The 19,974-nt window shown below is 45.0% G+C and overlaps 1 protein-coding gene across 1 annotated transcript in view; it reads left to right on the forward strand.

The window, feature by feature from the left end:
• Positions 1–19,974, forward strand: part of PPME1 (protein phosphatase methylesterase 1) — a 50,020-nt gene that overhangs the window by 14,586 nt on the left and 15,460 nt on the right. Inside the window, exons 2-5 of the mRNA XM_075919586.1 lie at positions 10,148–10,241; positions 11,865–11,957; positions 16,561–16,618; positions 18,484–18,535. Coding sequence (XP_075775701.1) covers positions 10,148–10,241; positions 11,865–11,957; positions 16,561–16,618; positions 18,484–18,535 — 297 coding nt within the window. The remainder of the gene's footprint in view (positions 1–10,147; positions 10,242–11,864; positions 11,958–16,560; positions 16,619–18,483; positions 18,536–19,974) is intronic.

Here is a 19,974-nt window from a genome sequence, read left to right on the forward strand (position 1 = left end):
CCAGTACCAAAATGCATTAAGTGCCTCCTCCCCCCCACCCCCCGCAAAAATGATTGCCCACTCCATCCTCACTGACCAGCGATTTCTGCTTTTTGTCTGCAGAGTCCAGGAGATGGTACTGCATCAGGTCACTCCAAAAGGGTTTTCCTTGCAACCGTAATTGTTAAAGTTGTCTGCCTTAAATTTTATTAAATGCTACAGTTATAATTATTATTTCATAGGATGCATAGCGAGGCTCGAGTGGCAGCACAGGCTCTCTGCTGTGTGGGAGAGGGGGGAGGCTGAGCTTCCCCCTCCCTACCCTGCTAAGGGAACAGCAGCTCAGTGATGTGCTGTCTAGAGGCTTTCCCATTGACCCACCAAGGGGAGCGGTGGGGGTGGGGAGTCAGTGCTTTGGAACAAAAAGGGGTGCAAAGCCTGATAAGCACCTCCCCTCATGCCCAGAGCCACACACCCCAATCGCCCTCACTCACATCCTCTCCCTCTGCCAAGACTCTGCACCCCAGCTTGCTCTCACACCTTCTCTTGTCCTGCCCCCTTCCCCCAGGCAGACACCCTACTCCCAGCCTGCTTCTGCACCTTAGCTCCCACCGAGACCTTGCACTCTCTTGCCCAGATCCTGCACCCCCATCCCTATCCCACTTATTGGCAGCTCTGTCCTACACACCGAACCCCTCAATTTTGTCCCCACTCTAGTGTCTAAGGGGATCCACACATCCACTAACCCTGGAACCCCAGAAAAGTAAATCCGGCCTATGAGAAGCCCTGAACCTTATTCTTCCCTGTCCCTTTCTCTTGCCCCATGGGGCTGGAGCACCAGAGGAGTGAGGTATCTCATTTGGGGGCCACATCTGTGAGGTTTGGGGGAGTTTGGAGGAGTTTTTTTTGCTTGTCACTTGAGTGGTCCCCAACTGATTTTTCTTTGGATCAGTGGCCCAGATCCTAAAAAGGTTCCCCACGCTTACCATAAATAAAAAAAATTGAAATTTTGTTGGACATAAATTAATACTGTATTTAAAATGAAGTTTGATAAACTAACATGAGACAGTTAAAATGCTTAATCTGTTAATAATTTAAATTAAACCATTCTCCCTAACTGCAGCTAGGGATGTTAAATTTAGTTTAATCAACTAGTCGACAAGCCAGGGAGCTTCAGCGGGGTTAGCTCCCAGCTCTGCTGCAGAGGTGCAGTGTCTTGGGACTGGGTGTGAACCAGGAATCAGCTGATTCCCAGCTCTCACCTGGTCCCTGCTACCCTCTACTCCCTGCGGAGATGCTCCTGGAGGGAACCGGCTCTTAACCTTGTTCCCCGAGCCCCGGCTCCTGCTCCCTCCCTTGCTGTCTCAGAGGCAGCAAGGGGGGGAAAGCGACTAGTTGAGGGACTAGTCGACTATCCAATAAGCTTCTGCTTATAGAATAGTCAACTAGTGGATGAGTCACTTACATCCCTAGCTGCAGCACTAGTAAAATGGCTTGGGCACAATTATGTAACTAATGGTGAGTTTCCATTAGCAACTGGTGGCCCACGCAAATGGTTGCATTAAGCCAGGTGGACCACAGGTCAAAAAGTTTGAGAACCACTGCATTAGAGACGGGTCAAAATAAACAACCCATTTTTGACCTAAAGCTGTTCAAAAAGTATAGCATTTAGAAGTTCTAGGTATATAAAAAACCCAGAAATATAAAGTTAACTTCCTAAAATAACCTTATTAGTAGGGGTGCTAAAATTGATTACTATGGTAACAGTGTATCTTGCTAAAAATCTTAGCGGCTACTCGGTTACACGTGCTGCGGGCTCTGCTGCAGGCAGTGAAGCCTCCGCTCTGGGGGTGGAGCAGGCAGCCCATGCCCACCTGGCTCCTGGTGAGGAGGCTTCGCGGTGGCAGCAAAGCCACTTCCCTGGGAGCAGAGCCAGAAGCCCTTGCCTACCTGGCGAGGAGGCTTCACTGCCCTGCTCCCAGAGAAGCCGCTTCCCTGGGAGTTGACTGAGTGTAGCTGCTAAACAGATGCTTAACGGTTAAACAGTTACACTCTAAGGGTATTTCTACACTACCACCCTAGTTCAAACTAGGGTGGTTAATGTAGGCAACCGGAGTTGTAAATGAAGGCCAGGATTTGAATTTCCAGGGCTTCATTTGCATGTTGCCGGGTGCCACCATTTTTAAATGTCCGCTAGTGCTGACTCCGTGCCCGTGGCTACATGCGGCACGAACTAAGTAGTTCGGATTAGGCTTCCTATTCCGAACTATCTGTACACCTCGTTCCACGAGGAGTAATGGTAGTTCGGAATAGGAAGCCTAATCCGAACTACCTAGTTCGTGCCGCGTGTAGCCGCGGGCACAGTGTCAGCACTAGCGGACATTTAAAAATGGCGGCGCCCAGCAACATGCAAATGAAGCCCGGGAAATTCAAATCCCGGGCTTCATTTGCAACTCTGGTTGCCTACATTAACCACCCTAGTTTGAACTAGGGTGGTAGTGTAGACATACCCTAACATCCCTACTTATTAGTCAAGAATTAGTGATTTGTCTGATTTTGTAGATTATAAGGCCAAAGGGGGCTGTTCGGGTCATCTAACCAGGTCTTCTAGTCTGATCAGCAGTATAACACCAGCAAGAGGATTTGTCGTTGAATCTTTTTATGCCACTGTCAGCTAGATTGATGCACGGAGCTCTCTTATCAAATTGATATTCCTTGTTAGATACTTATAAATTGTCACCCTTTAATCTTCTCTTTGATTTCAAGTTAGCGTGGCAAGATCTACTTGCCATGGTATCTGTTTTCCGTACACCCATGTTGATTAATATTCATTTTATTATCCTCCTCTAATTCTTTATTAAGAGTCCCATAACAGCTGTTCCATTATTTTGCCCAGAATTGATGGCTGGCTGACAGATTTACAATTACTCAACTCATCTTATTTATCCTTTTGAAATATTGAAATAAAATTACTTTTCTTTTGGAACTTCCCCAATGTTCCAAGACTTATAGAAGATCATTAACAGTCCAGAGAGCTCCTTGGCCATTTCTTTTAGTTTGACACATGTCTTAGTTACTATTGAAATGGAATGTTGTTCTATCCCCATAATAAATACATCACTGGACTTTTTTCCAAATATAGAACAGACACATTTATTGAATGCTTTTGCTTTTTTTCATTATTGATAATTGTGTAATTTCCATCTAATAATAGATCAGTGCTATTGTTAGGATTCCTTCTGTTCTGAATGTACTTAAAAAATCTCTTTTTCTCCTTAATTCTCATGACCATAAAGTTCTCGTTGTATCTTTTTGCTTTCCTTATCAGCTTTCTACAGTTGCTAGTTTCCAATTTTTATTCATTAATGTGAACTTCCAATTCCCTCTATTTATTAGCCAGGCTCCTGTCATTGGTATATAAGCAATTTAAGAATTTATTTTCTTCATGTTCTTTGGTTTCTTGATATTTTGTTCACAACATCTTGATTTTGTGTTAAATGAATATTCACTTGTTCCTTCTTTCCAACCTCTTTTGTTCTTCGTTTAAAGCTCTGCCTCATCTAAAACATTGGTTCCCCTTCTATGTGGTGAAGGCCAGCACAGAAAGTAGACCAATGTTCCTTAAAACCCAAACCACCTTATGCCACTTACCTAGCCAGCAGTTCACTTCCAAAATCTTGAGCCTTCTGTTTTCCTTCGCTTGTGAGACGAAGGATTACTGTGATGATCACTTGGACATTCTTCATCTTCAGCATCTTTCACAATTCCCTGAAGTTATTTATAAGCTGTGAAGTGTCCCATAAAGCAATGTCATTAGTGCCAATATGCACGGAGACCAGTAGGCCCTTGTCTACTTACTGCTTTTGTAGAACTTTCTTTCAAAGCACACCAGGGAACTTTTAGCACACAGCCACATTGTACACATGGACTGAGTTACTGCATAGCACGTAAGAGGTCTTTTTCATCCTACCTTGCTACACACTAATAACACATCATTTAGACATGCCCTTAGTACAGAGTCCCCAAAAAGGATAGTTTCTGTTTCTTGAATGAATAGAAATCTTTATAGGTTTACCTTTTATTTTTTTAAACAAGTTGGGCTGAGTGTGTCACAGGTGTGTCATGCTCACTACTCTAGTTAATTCAACCAGTTAGTCTCAACATAACCATTCAAATCTAACACAGCATGTAGATGGTATCATGAGCTTTCATGGGCACAACCCACTTTGGTTGTGCCCATGAAAGCTCATGATACCATCTACATGTTTTGTCAGTCTTTAAGGTGCAGCTAGACTATTTGTTGTTTATTTTTTTCCAGTTACACACTAACACGGCTACCCCTCTGAAGCATTCAAATCCAGTTTTTCACATTGAGAAAATGAGAGAAAGCTGAGAACAGGATTTACCATAATCTTAAAGTAGGTGTGTGACGTGTCCTCTTTTAGTTGATGCTTGACAAGGAATAATACTGAAGTTTGGAAACCCAGAGAAGTAAATCTGGAACATTCTATGTCAATTCTATCAATATAATGGAACATAAATTTTATTTTTACAAAACCACTAGTTGCCTTTCCATTCCTTTCTTTTAATAAAAGAAAATTAAAATTCTGCAGAAACATCCCACATTCACTGGGGGAAATTTCTTTCTAGCTGTGGAAAGTGACACTTTCACACTGTGATATTAATAGTCTGTTGATTGCCCTCCCTAGAATAGGAGCAGAAAAAAGACCATTAAAATGGTCCTCTGATACTCCTCTCTCTGCTGCTTTTGTCTTGCTTGATTATGTCATCACCCAAACAAAGCCTCATTAGTCCTGTTGAATGAGTTTAATGCTGAGAGAGAGTTTAGTCTGTTGCAGCATCAACAGAATTGTCAGCAAAATTTCCTTTGTAGGATCTTGTATTAGTTGTAGTAATATAAGGGTGAGGGAGACTGAGAGCTCAGTGGGATTTCTAGGTTCCTGGTTGTGTTTGCTGGTATGGTAGTGGGGGGGGGGGTAATCTTCCAATTTGGAAACTGGGCTCTTCTGGGTACTGTCCTGTGTAATGTCTCCACAGCGTAGCTCTTACATCTTCATATTCACAACTAGCTGCATTTTGTGGGGCTTCTTGGCACCTCAGTATTGTTTCCAGTTTCAGGTCACAAAGTGTAGTTGTTCCACGGTGCAATTGCTAGTTCATGCTTGCAGTTCCTAATGAACAGGATTGGAGGCTAGATCCTTATTGTAAGGGGGAGGTAAATCTGTTTTCTGTAATGTTGTGTTCTCCCTCTATGGGAATTAAAGGATATTCTTCACATTCTGGAATAGTGCAGTATTGCAAAAGAACAAGCTTTATGGCCTCTCTTCAGATTCCAATCTCAGGTTTTTCAGTGCTGGGTAGGAAGCCACCAGCTGACCAGTGACCGGTGATTGACTGAAGGCAAAAGGGACTGTGTGTGGTGGACAGGAAAGAAAATGCTTGCATTTAGAGGGGAGCTGTAGTGCCTCCCAAAACATTTTCCTGTTCAATACTACGTACTGAATGCTCTAGAGCAGTGTTTCCCAATTTTATTTGGCCACGGAACCCTTTTCAGAATTTCAAGAAACCCCTAGGATTGTCAAGAAGAAAGGAAAAAAAAAGGGGGGGGGGAGTGGGACCCACCAATTCATGAAAATCACATTCCTTCCCAAGGCTCCCCACCCCTTCCTTGAGGCCCCATTGTCTCTGTTCCCCTCCTCTCCATCACTTGCTATCGGCAGCCCTTATACACTCTCACTGGGTTGAGACAGGAGATGCAGGCTTTGGGTTGGGAATGAGGGATTTGGGTGTGGGAAAGGGTGAGAAGTGCAAGCTCTGGGAGGGACTTTGGATGCAGAAGAAGGGGATGTTGGCTCAGGGAGGGGGCTCCAGGCTCGGGAATGTTGGGCTCAGGTGGAAGGTTGGGGTGCTGAGCAAGCCACAGGCTTGTGGATGTGAGGGTGCTGGAGTTTGGATTGGATCTGTGAAGGGCTTAGGGCTAGGAGGCTGTGAGTATGATGGGCTTAGGACACAAATTTGTGATGTGTGGATAGTGCAGGAGTGTTGTGGCAGAAGACTGGGGATGTGAGGGTGCAGGAATTTGGGGATGTAAGGCTCAGGACAGGGGAGTTCCAGTGTATGATAGGTTCAGATTTGGAGTCAAGTGGTGCAGGAGTGTTATGATGCTGCAGTAAGATGGGAGTTTGGCCCCAATTGGGGACTTGTTGGCCATGCTTCATTTTGAAATAAAATGTCACACTCAGAGTTTTAGCATTGTTTTTATTGGGGAGGGGAGGGGAACATTTTGAGTCAAGGGTCACTGACCCACAGAAAAGTCAGTTGGGCCCACACAAGTGAATGCCAAAAAAAAAAACCCCTCAAACTCCCAAGCCTCATTAATGTGGTCCCATCTGTGCTGGTGGAGCTGGGGACAGTGTGGTGCTGGTGCAGATGGCAGGGTGCTGGGGCCAGGGTCATGGGGTGGGTGGCAGGGTGCTGGGGCTAGGGACTGGGTGCTGGGGACAGGGGACAGTGTACTCGTGGCAGAGGGGGTGTCTGGGCAGGGGACAGGGGCAGCTGAGAGCAGTACCTGGCAATCCTGCAACACCCTGGGTTCCAGAAAGTTTGTGACTGCACTTGGCGTCTCCAAATAGCTAGTGTGTGCACTGCCTGAACAGCAGGGGCTGTTGCACCCCAGCAACTTACTTTTGTGATGCCGTTCTGCAAGGTGAGGGAGGGTGCGGGGGGTCCCAGAGCAGAGAGTGCTGCCTGCACAGTTGGAACTGCACAGGGGTCTCCTGATCTCCTCCTTTCCCCACTCCCTCACCGCACAGAAAGGCCGTGGAACTAAGTTGCCGGGTGCCACAGCCCCAGCTGTTCAGGCAGCACGAGCTGGCTCCTTTGGGGTGGGAAAGTGCTTTGTGCCCTGCTGTGGGTCATGTGGGGTCACCCTGTCCGGCACCCCCTAGTGTGCTGGCCAGGAGCAACTGTTCCCTTCTGCCCCTGCCTCACTTATGCCTCTGCATCACCAGGGAGGAATAGGGAACAAGTGTGCTGTTTCTTTCAGAAGCTGGCTAGCCAGCTCTCTCTTTCAGAGGGGCGGGGAGTGCCGGCTCCTTGTGGAACCCCAGGGTTCTGTGGAGCACTAATTGGGAGACACTGCTCTAGAGGGATGGCTGTACTTCATATTTAATGTTTTGGTGTGAGTATGATCCTGTTTAACTTCTGTGCCGGGAACATAATGGAGCAAGTAATTAAGGAATTTATCTGCAAACACCTAGAAGACAATCAGGTGATAGGTAACAGCCAATATGAATTTATAAAGAGCTAATCATGTCAAACCTATCTGATAGCTTTCTTTGATAGGATAACAAGTCTTGTGGGATAAAGGAGAAACGGTGGGCATGGTATACCTAGACCACCTTAGTAAAGCATTTGATACAGTCTTGCATGACTTTCTTATCAATAAACTAGGAAAATACAACCTAGATGGGGCTGCTATAAGGTGGGTGCATAACTGGCTGAATAATCATTCTTAGAGAGAAGTTATTAACAGTAGACAGTCATGCTGGAAGGGCATAATAAGTGGGGTTCCGCAGGGCTCTGTTTGGGGACCGGTTCTGTTCAATATCTTCATCAACAATTTAGATATTGGCATAGAGAGTATGCTTATTAAGTTTGCAGATGATACCAACCTGAGAGGGGTTGCAAGTGATTTGGAGGATAGGATCATAATTCAAAATGATCTGGACAAATGGGAGAAATGGTCTGAAGTTTAATAAGGACAAATGCAAAGTACAGGCAGTCCCCGTGTTACGTACAAGATAGGGACTGTAGGTTTGTTCTTAAGTTGAATCTGTATTTAAGTCGGAACTGGCGTCAGCCGCTGCTGAAACTGATCAGTTTCATCCGCGGCTGAATCTGGATGCCAGTTCTGACTTACATACAGATTCAACTTAAGAAACCCAGGCATCCCCAAGTCAGCTGCTGCTGAAACTGATCAGCGGCTGATTCCAGGAAGCCCGGGGCAGAGCAACTCTGCCTCGGGCTTCCTGTAGTCAGCCGCTGGTCAGTTTCAGCAGCGGCTGACTTGAGGACGCCTGGGGCAGAGCAGCTGGGGTGCTGTTGGGTTGCTCCAGTAGCGCGGCTCCTTGGCACTACTGGAGCAACCCAACAGCACCCCAGCTGCTCTGCCCCAGGCGTCCTGATTCAGCCAATGCTGAAACTGACCAGCAGCGGCTGAATCAGGATGCCTGGGGCAGAGCAGCTGGGGTGCTGCCGGGTTGGTCCGGAGCGGTGCTGCAGGACCAACCCAGCAGCCCCCAGCTGCTCTACCCCAGGGGTAGGCAAGAAAAGCCTGGTCTGCTGGGGGGAGGGCACTAGCTGCACCCCCTCACCCCCAGCAGACCAGGGAGACGGGGGTGGCGGGACCGCCCAAGTCCTCCACGGCTTTGCTCCGTCTCCCTGGTCTGCTGACCTGGGAGATGCGGAGCAAAGCCGCAGAGCACGCGGGCAGCGGGACAGTCCAGGCGCGCCGCAGCTGTCCCACTGCTGGCATGCTCTGAGGCTTTGCTCCCCATCTCCCTGGTCTGCTGGTCAGACCAGGGAGACGGAGAGCAAAGCCGCGGAGCACGCCCTCAGGGGGACAGCCCAAGCGCGCCCGGGCTGTCCCGTTGTGGGCATGCTCCGCGGCTTTGCTCCTGTCCCCCTGGTCTGCTGGGGGGGTCCAGCAGCTTTGCTGGACCCCCCAGCAGACCAGGGAGACCGGGAGAAGCTTTTCTCGCCCCGGAGGACACGGCTGGCGACCCGCCGCCCGTGAGCTCTGGGGCGAGAAAAGCCCCGTTCGTAAGTGCAGATCCGACATAAGTCGGATCCGCGTAAGTCGGGGACTGCCTGTACTCCACTTAGGAAGGAATAATTTGTTTCACGCATACAGAATGGGAACCAACTGTATAGGAAGGAGTACTACAGAAAGGGAACTAGGAGTCCTAGTGGACCACAAACTAAATATGAGACAACAGTGTGATACTGTTGCAAAAAAAGCAAACCTGATTCTGGGATGCATTAACAGAAGTGTTGTTAGCAAGACACAAGAAATGATTCTCTTGCTCTACCTTTTGCTGATTAGGTCTTAATTGGAGTATTATGTCCAGTTCTGGGTACCACGTTTCAAGAAAGATGTGGACAGATTGGAGAAGGTCCAGAGAAGAGCAACAAAAATGATTAAAGGTCTAGAGAACATGAGCTATGAAGGAAGACTGAAATAATTGGGTTTGTTTAGTTTAGAAACAGAAGACTGAAAGGGGACATAATATCAGTTTTCAAGTATCTAAAAGGGTGTTATAAAGAGGGAGAAAAAAATGTTCTCCTTGGCCTCTAATGATAGAACAAGAAGCAGTGGGCTTAAATTGCAGCAAGGGAGGTTTAGGTTGGACATTAGGAAAAACTTCCTAACTGTCAGCGTAGTTAAACGCTTGAATAATTTGCCTAGGGAGTTTGTGGAATTTCTGTCACTGGAGATATTTCAGAGCAGCTTGGATAGACATCTATCAGAGATGATCTAGACAGTGCTTGGACCTTCCATGAGAGACTGGACTAGATGATCTCTTGAGGTCTCTTCCAGTTCTAGTATTCTGTGATTCTTTTACTAATAACCAGTCTTGTTAAGTAGCTGACTCCTTATTGTTCAAGCCAAAAACATCAAGATGGTTTTTGGAGATGTGCATCAGCACAATAACCATAATTCACAATGAAATTTGCCTAAAATTAGGTCTGGCTGCTAGTCTCAATCAGCAGTGGAACTCCTGATATTGTTGCACAAAGGTCAAACATGACTTGTCTGTAGTAACCTTTTGATTATTGTTGTAAGTCTTGTTCCCCATCACCTAATGGGAAAACATTCCCACTCACAGCTTCCACTATTTCTGTCTTTCTCTCTGATTTTCCACAAAGAACCTAATGGGAGGTAAAAGGTATTAGCTAATGACTATAAAACTGGTACTATGTGAGGGAACTACAGGTCAAATATCCTTCACTTCCTATCCTAAACTTCTGTATGACATTGCTGTGACAAGTACATTGTTAAAGAATGCTGTTTCATTAACTTATGGCAATTTCTAAGTGAAGGATTTACAAATACTTACACTCTTGCAAAAATTTTGTTTTGCAGTCCTGGAAGGAAACGAGATTTTTCCCCAGTCCCTTGGAGCCAGTACTTTGAAGCTATGGAAGATGTTGTGGTTGAAAATGAAAATGGCAAGGATATATCCTTTTTTTTTTTTTTTTTCTTCTAGACTGAATTCTTTGGGATCTCAAGGAGCTGGTGGTATTATGTAGTTTGGAGCTTATCAGGAATTCTTTACTTTTTTTTTTTATTGTTCCATCTATAACTCTACTGACCCAGGCAATGCCTATGTGTCAACAATTAGGTTGCAGAGGGAAAATATCTAGAAAGGTTGGATTCTTGGTATTGCTTTCTCACCTCTGTTAATATTTGTTCATTCAAAACCAGTGTCATAAGAACATACCTAGGTAATAGTGTGTTTAATACACTAGCAATTTTCCTCTGAAGATGTGAGATCAAATTCTATCTTTGACATACGCATGTGTGCATACTCACATCCACGCACACAAGTTGACTGTCAGTTTAGTTCATGTTCCTGAAATAGCCACTCTTCTAGTGAGGATTTGTCAACATCGCCCAAGAACCCCCATTTTTTGGTGCAGTTATGGTCTGTTCAATCCAGAGCATGACAGGGATAACACAAGGAGCTACAGGCAGGACTGAGGCTCATTGGCACCCATGCAGAGATGAGAGAGGTTTCACGAACACCATATTCACTAAGGGAAAAACATTCTTTCTGCTATGAAAGAAACCAAGCTCCTCTTACTCATTACCTGGGATGAGTGATGCCTTTTAGTAATGTACCACTAGCTGCAAGTTAATTGGGAATGGGGGAGTTTGGCAGAGTCGCAGATGTTCTAACCCAGCAAGGTAGGTAGAGATAATACAGACTATCGGAGGGGTAGCCGTGTTAGTCTGAATCCGCAAAAGCGGCGAGGAGTCCTGTGGCACCTTAGAGACTAACTGAAGTGTAGGAGCATAAGCTTTCATGGGCAAAGACCTGCTTCGTCAGATGCATGTGGTGGAAATTTCCAGAGGCAGGTATAAATATGCAGGCCAGAATCAGGCTGGAGATGACGAGGAGGATCCAATCAAGGAGGATGAGGCCCACTTCTAGTAGCTGATCTGGAGGTGTGAATTCCAAGAGAGGAGAAGCTGCTTTTATAGTTAGCAAGCCATTCACAGTCTTTGTTTAATCCAGAGTTGATTGTGTCAAACTTGAAGATGAACTGTAGCTCAGCAGTTTCTCTTTGAAGTCTGGTCCTGAAGTTCTTTTGCTGCAGGATGGCTACCTGTAGATCTGCAATTGTGTGTCCAGGTAGATTGAAGTGTTCCCCTACAGGTTTTTGTATGTTGCCATTCCTAATATCTGATTTGTGTCCATTGATTCTTTTACGTAGGGACTGTCCAGTTTGGCCGATGTATATAGCAGTGGGGCATTGTTGGCACATGATGGCATATATTACGTATAGCATATATAGACTGTATATCTGTATAAAGCCACATACTCACACCATCCCTTGCAGAACATCCTGACATGTTAGCTGTTATCTTCCTCCTCACCATCCCCTTCCTCCTCCTCAGGGGCCATCATTCTGTACAAACCTAAAGCTGAACAGAAGGTAGAATTGGATCTTTTTTGTGTAAGTAAGTCGCAAAAAAGTGTTGACAATTTTGTATGTGCTGGGAAGGGTCTGTGAGGTGTCTTAATAGCTTGTTTCTCATAATTATATTAAGAAACATTGTCCTTAACTGTTCATACACTTTTCGAATTTATAAAAGTGGATCGGAGGGCCCTGTCTTACTATTGTTGCATGGAGGAGGCCATTCTGCTCTCTCCTGGGCTGTGTTCACTGTAAGTTGATGGAAGTAGAACTATTTACATACACTTGTGTCTTCCACCCCTGAATAACTTGAAAATATGAAACCCTGCTAATCATGCAAAAGATAATTTAGAAAGCTTTTCTTACCTTGTTATCGGACTATGTAACTCATGCAGTTAGACACTTTACCCTGTTTAAATCTGATATGCTAGGATCTCGCTCAGTCACAGTTAAACCATTTTTTCACCAGACTGATTCCACAAATAATGGGAAGATGTTATGGACAATCTAATGGAGAGGAATAATTTTAAGCCATTTTACTTGCGCCTTCACTATATTGATGCTGCATTATAAACAGGCTTGAATATTAACTCAGAAAACCTCAGTGGCTGAAACCCAACCTGATGTTGTGTCAAGGGGAGCAAGTTTCATGGCTTAACACTTTCCCCCTCCAACACATTTTTATATAAAAAGCCTACAGGGGATAAACCCAACCAAGACTTTTAACCCAGCAACTTCAGTTGTGGATCTTGTGCCTCCTAGGTGGATCTCTATCTCTTGATCTAATCTAAGGGTTTTATAAGACAACTTTTACTGAGGCATCTGTGAACTACATAAAAACCTGAAACAGACCAGATACATACAGACACATGCAGTTTCACCGAGGTATTGGCCCTTTTGTAGTTGACTATCACAGACAACTGGATATTATGAATAAAGGTCCACACATGTAATGGGAATGAACAAATGAACAGTTTACTGTACTCAGAAGCAAGCATTTCTCAAAGTCCCAAGATCACTGTAGAATAAATCAGAGTTCATGCACCTAGCCATAAATCATCTTAGAATCATTGCTAAAAGGGAGGTATTAAGTAGGGAGCCACACTGTGATTTGACAGGTGAGGTTAGTTCTTTTACATATATAGCCTCAGTTGACCCAAATCTTGTCAAATAAAGTTTGACTTCAGATGTGGGGCAAGTGTTTTTCATTGAATTCTGTGTTACTACTTGCTTACCAAGCTGGGAAGGGGTCGCAAGTGCTTTGGTGAATAGGATAATAATTCAAAATGATCTAGACCAGGGTAGGCAAACATTTTAGATGGGGGGGGGGGGGGGAGTGCAATTCAGAATTTTTTTTTAAGTAGCCTCGTGCTGCCCTGGGAGGGTGGGGCCAGGACCCTTCCATGCTTCCCCACCCACAAACCCTGATTGGCCTTGGGGTGGTGGGAGCAGTGAAGTCTTTACCACCCTTCCCTCCTGAGAGCTGTTCCTTCTAGGTGCCTGAGCCCCTGGCAGCAGGAGGAGAGTCATGTGCTCCCCCTGCCCCGAGGTCAATCAGACCTGAGGGTGGGAGAAGTGTGTGAAGTCTCTCGCTGCCTGTCCCCGCCCTGCAAAGGGCGTGTGGCACTTAGTCAACCCTGGTGGTTGACTCTAAACACTGCGCACCCTGGCAGGGAAGGAGTCTTCACATGCTCCCCTGTCCCCGGGTCCTGATTGGCCTGGAGGTGGGGGAGTGACAGGGCATCCACGGGCCAGATCAACCCGCTTGGCAGGCTGGATGTGGCCTGCGGAGGCCCTTTTGCCCACCCCTGATCTAGCCAAAGGGGAGAAATAGTTGAGGTAAATAGGATGAAACTCAATAAGGACAAATGCAAAGTACTTCACTTAGGAAGGAATAATCTGTTGCATACAAAATGAGACATGACTATGTAGGAAGGAGTTCTGCAGAAAGGGACCTAGGGGTCATAGCTAAATAAGTCATCAATGTGACACTGTTCCAAAAAAAGCAAACATGATTCTGGGATGCTTTAATAAGAGTGTTGTAAGCAAGACACTAGGGGTATGTCTAGACTACAGGTTTTTTTTTTAAATGGCCTTTTTTTCGAAAAAACTTCCTCTGCGTCTAGACTGCTGCCGTGTTCTTTCGAAATTAAATCGAAAGAATGCAGCAGTTTTTTCGACCACGGAAAACCTCATTTAATGAGGAATAATGCCTTTTTTCGAAAGTGCTCTTTCGAAAATAGGCGTTATTGAATGCAAACAGGGCTTTTTCGAAAGAGCATCCAGACTGCCTGGGTGCTCTCTGCGTCTTGTTTTTTTGAAAGAAGTGGTTGCAGTCTAGATGCTCTCTTTTGAAAGAGGCTTTTTCAAAAGATTCTTTTGAAAAAGCCTCTTTCAAGAGAGGCTTGTAGTCTAGACGTACCCAAGAAGTACTTCTTCCACACTACTCTGCACTGATTAGGCCTCAGCTAGAGTAGTGTGTCCACTTCTAGGTGCCACACTTCAGAAAAGATGTGGAGAAATTGGAGAAGGTCCAGGGAAGAGCGACAGAAATGATTAAAGAATGACCTATGAGGGAAGGTTGAAAGAATTGTTTGCTTAGTCTGGAAAAGAGAAGACCCAGAGAACATGGTACTGCTTTCAAGTACCTAAAAGAGTGTTAAAGGAGGAGGGAGAAAAATTAATCTCTGATGGTAGGATAAGGAGCAATAGGCTTAAGTTGCAGCAAGAGAGGTTTAGGTTGGATGTTAGGAAAAAACTTCCTAACTGTAAGAGTGGTTGTGGTATCTCCATTATTGGAGATTTTTTAAGAGCAATTTAGATAGTGCTTGATCCTGCCCTGAGTGCAAGGAGCTGGATTTGATGGCCTCTTGAGGTTCCTCCCAGTTCTATTCTATGATTATTCTATTCTTGTAGAACACTAGTCACTAGGATATATGACTCATTCAGCCTATGCTAATTTAACACCACGGTAGTGTATGAACCACTTGCAAATTCTAAAGTTAAACTAGCTTTGTGGTTTTTTAGATGGGGGGGGGGGGAGAGGAGTTAAACACTAAAATCCAAATTCACACTTTTTTCTTAAGCATTGAATGAGGTGGCCCTCTTAATTGCAAGCAATTAATTCCATCCTTTCCTAAATTCTACTTCTAATAACAGGTTTTAAAAGTGCTCTCTGTTACACCATTATGTACAACAGATCTGGAATCATTCCACCTATTTCAGTAGAATAAATTCTAGACGTACACCACTATAACTTACAATATAATCACTATCTAAGCAGTTACTAGACTTGCTAGTTAAATAGCATATAGGAGTCATGCCATTTCACTGTGCCCTAGACCCACAAAGCTGTGTAGCTGGGGAAGGAACTATGAAGACAATTAATTCATTCCATTCTGCTGCCAATATCCTTGTTCTCCGTGTGTATTTTTTTAATCAAAGTGTGTTCTAAACTGCTGCAAATAAAATTAATACAAGCAGACTCTACCTACCTATTTTTCTCTCTGCTCGTTGGTTTAATAACTTACTGGAAAATGTAATGGTCCCGGATGTGTGTGTTCTTGTCTCACCAAAGAATTTCTGTTCTGGTAAGTTACGGTCATGAGAGAACTTCCCTTATTATCACATCATTTAGATTACATTGTAATTTTTAGCAGGTGACCTCATGAACTGCTGGTTAAATTAATGCTTAGGTTTTTACCGTTGGTGAACTAGGGTTCCAAGTAGATTTTAAATAGTCTAAAGTATGTTTCTGGTTGTAGTCATTTTCTGGGTTGTGGCTGCAACAATTCTTTTGGATTTTGGAAAAGGAAACAAAAGGTAGTAATCAGAATGATGTAATTTTAATGGCCAGTATCTCATGACATGTTGGGCTGAAATGAATGCTCTTACCTCAAAGACAGAAAGGAATTCTCAGATCGGATAGTATACAACATCCATTTCTAGCCCTAGCGGGTATGAGATCCTGCCTTTAGTCCCTTGGTCCACAGAGTGATTTATTTGGACTTGAAACATCAGGTCAGTGCAACTGTCACTCTGCCTGTCAAGTAGGTGGTGCTGTCTTGTTCTTTTAAGGGCCTTTCAACAGATGTCACTGCTACCACTCTAATACGATTTCAATTATTAGTTTCCCAGCACAAAAATCTGCCTTTTATTCAGCTCTGAATGCTACCTAATCAACACAACGTGTGAAATAACTTATGTAAATGGCAAGAACAAGTAATGAGGCATGATCTGATTGCAGTTGGGTGTTACTTTATAAAACATCTCCTTTGGATTACTAACAAATGATGGACAGAAATACTCAGTTTGGCATATTAATGTTACTGCAAAATTCCATTCTTTGAGTGAATTGAGACTATACTGTAAAGCAGCTGCTCTCGCTTCTTACCTTCTGTGAAGGCAGAACTAATTTTGGAACATGTGGAGGCTTGGAAGGGGAAGTATCACTTCTATATGTGTAATACTATTGCTGCACTTCAGTTTTTAAGAGATGTTGTAGAGTAAATTATATCCTAAGGAATTTGATTTCTTTTCTTTGAGACATGGAATGGAAATGGGAAAATAATCCTTGGGAAACACTTGGGTGCTGGTGAAAAAGAGGTGCTTTTTAATTTACTAATTAAAGATCACATACGCTAAATACTCTTGTTTCAACTTTCTCTTCGTGCCTACTCTGTGCCTCTTGTTCAGTCTAGATTCAGCACTGTCATTGGGGTGTGTAGGTGGTTTTTTTTGGACACACCGTCTTGTCTTTTGCATCTGTTGCAATGATTTATTTAATATTGTGAACCCCTTTCTTAGCTGAGATGGGGCAGTTTGCAAACTGTATATCTTTTTCCCCTCTTACAGTCTGCGATTATTAACAGGATTCAGTGTAGGATTGTGGCTTTAGATCTCAGAAGTCATGGTAAGTAAATTAGACTTAAACTCAAATTCATGTTCCAATATATTTCTTATGTATGCTTTACATTTGTATTTGTATTTGAATTAGATTTAACTGAATTACCACATCAAAAAACTGAGTTTATAGGCTACTTTTGAAATGATCAAAGCATTGCTATACAGGCAGTCCCCGGGTTACGTACAAGATAGGGACTGTAGGTTTGTTCTTAAGTTGAATCTGTATGTAAGTCGGAACTGGCGTCCAGATTCAGACACTGCTGAAACTGACCGCCAGTTCTGACTTACATACAGAATCAACTTAAGAACCCCAGGCGTCCCCAAGTCAGCTGCTGCTGAAACTGATCAGCAGCTGATTCCAGAAAGCCCGGGGCAGAGCAACTCTGCCTGGGGCTTCCTGTAGTCAGCGCTGGTCAGTTTCAGCAGAAGCTGACTTGGGGACGCCTGGGGCAGAGCAGCTGGGGTGCTGCTGGGTTGCTCCAGTAGCGCCGCTCCTGGGTGCTACTGGACCAACCTAGCAGCACCCCATCTGCTCTGCCCCAGGCGTCCTGATTCAGCCGCTGCTGAAACTGACCAGCAGCGGCTGAATCAGGACCTGGGGCAGAGCAGCTGGGGTGCTGCCGGGTTGGTCCAGTAGTGCCCAGAGCGGGCGCTGCAGGACCAATCGGCAGCGCCCCAGCTGCTCTGACCCAGAGTCCAAAACAAAAGCCTGGTCTGCTGGGGGGGGGGGGGGGGAGCACACTAGCTGCCCCCCCCCCCCCCCAGCAGACCAGGGACACGGGGAGCAGAGCCTCTGAGGCTTTGCTCTGGCAAAGCCTCAGAGGCGAGGGACCCCGCCGCGGCTGCGGCTTCAGTCCGGGAGCCTGTGGTCTGCTGGGGATGGTCTCCAGCAGACCAGGGGCACCGGAGCAGCTTACGAACGGGGCTTTCTCGCCCCGACTTCCGGGGCGAGAAAGCCCCGTTCGTAAGTGCGGATCCGACATAAGTCGGATCCGCGTAAGTCGGGGACTGCCTGTATAACAACTCAGGTGGGGCCCACAAAATTAAAGCTGTTGAGTGCTGTTGTGTATCATATAGAAGTGGAAATTCCACATACTGTGTATGATGCTTCATCTCGATTCTTGTTACGTGATGGGATCAGTAGTCTTTGTGAGCCCAACTACCATCAGTGTATAGGCCAGTGGTCCCCAACCTTTAGAGGCTCCCAGAAGCCCGGGGGTGGGGCCGCTCACGTGCTGGGTGCCCGGGGGTGGGGCCACGCATCTGGGGGCATGCCAGGGGACGGGGATGCCCTTGCACCCGGTGCCAGCATGTGCCCTAGGGCCAGGGCCAAGGCCACCCAAGTGCCTTGTGCCGTGGGCCCGGGGCCGGCGCTGCCGCCCGAGCCGCGCGACTGGGGCAGGCACCGGCGCCACTCGAGCGCTGCGCACCCGGAGCCGGTGCGCGTCGCGCGCCTGGGGCCGGCGCCTCCCCTGTGCCGCGGGCGGGGCCGGCCCAGGTTGTCGGCAGGCGCACACAAATGCCCCGGCGGGCACCATGGCGCCTGCGGGCACCGCGTTGGGGACCACTGGTATAGGCAGCCCTCTTAGTGGGAACCTAAGGATGATCCACAGTGTTAAATCGCCAATCTATGGGCATCGTTTTCCACCTATGAACTACCATGTAATAAAGTGCAAAGCATTTTATTAGCTAATTAAAACTTTAAAGATTACATTAATTCTCAGAGAGAGAGAGAGAACTTTTTTTATAATATCTGGGCTCATAGTTGCTACTATTTAAGTCCTGGGATTCTGAAGATTTTTAATCTGCTTTAATAGTGTCCTTTTAATTTAATTTGATTTTTTGTTTGTTTTTTGTTTTTTTACTTTTCAGGTGAAACAAAAGTTAGAAATCCTGAAGATCTATCAGCAGAAACTATGTCAAAGTATGGATGTTTACATTCTCTTTAGCCATTTCAGACATTTCCAAATCTTTGTCTTTTCAAATGTTTGTTCTGTAATTCTTCTTGACTTTTTATCACCTTCAGTTTGCCTTGTATCAAGAGATCACACATGCCAATCATGTGAGGGGGTACTAGAACTTAAGTTGTGTTCCGCTTTTCATTCTGATTCACCCTTCTCTTAGATGCTCATAACTTTCTTTTCTTTTTGGGAAGTTTGAGCAGTATCAATTTAGCTGCAAGTTGAAATCATATTTCCAACAGTTGGTGCTAGATATTTCAAACTAGATTTGTTCTGTAGAGCTCACTGAAATGTAAAGCTGGTGAGGAGATTTCCCTTTGATTTAAAAGTCATGATCATTTGAAGTTGGTAATGCAGTGGACCCATATCAGAATCTTTCTCCCTTTTTTAGTCTTTTTTTAAAAAAGAACTCTCTCACTTAAAACCCATCTGTAATTTAGCAGTGTTTTAACTCACTTTTTTAAAATCCCACAATTCTTTCCATAGAAAAATTTATGTAACTTCAAAACTAGCTGCTAAATTTGAATTTACTGTGCTGTTAACTCAGTCACTTTGATCATATATAGTACTAGAAGTCTTCCAGCTGCTCTCTGGGACACGGTGAGCAGCTGGTCCCTGGGGCATTTGCTTCCTCCCTGTGGTCATTCATGAGTATAACTGTCCCTTCTATCACACCTCTCCCTTTCTATTTGATGCAAAACGTTCACGTTTCATAAACATCCCGTTGTCCTGGCACAACCAGACCCTGGCCTTGCTTTCAGTTATGATCAGAGGAAGCCGCACACCGAATTTGGTTTTCCTAGCTCTTACCACTTAGGAGGAGTTCTTGAACAAACAGACTCACAGACAGACACACACACACATGCACAAACTCTCTAAAATATATAGTAGTAGATAACCTTTCATTTTTGTTGTAAATGCAAACTTTGATGTAGAGCTGTTTATTACTGTACTATCAAGGTACATATTAGGCATTGTGACTGATTTAATATTTCAGGAATGGACTGATCTTCTGGAATGTCATGTTTTGTTTTGTGGAGAGATACTTAATTTTTCATCTTGAATGTGGAATTTACCCTATTAGTACTGTTTCATGTTTGTAAGGATGGACATGACAGCGTGATTTCTCCACTTGCGCAGTACCTCCTTTACCAGTCTTAATCTCCTGTGACTGTCTCCATCCCTAGATCCACCTTCTCCACTGCACTTCAGCTTCCTTCTCCCATGATTGTCCTAAGTCCAGCCTTCACTGCCCCTAGGAGTAATTTCTTTGCTTATAAATGCCTCTGAGGCCTACTCTACACTACCACATGCTAACAGTGTGAAAAATGTAGCTGAGGTTGATGTTCTTAAATCTGCTTACTGCAGTAAATCAACCGCTGATGCTCTTCTGTCAACTCCC

Source organism: Pelodiscus sinensis, chromosome 1, assembly GCF_049634645.1.
Source record: "Pelodiscus sinensis isolate JC-2024 chromosome 1, ASM4963464v1, whole genome shotgun sequence".
In the NCBI taxonomy this organism is placed as follows: Eukaryota; Metazoa; Chordata; order Testudines; family Trionychidae; genus Pelodiscus; species Pelodiscus sinensis.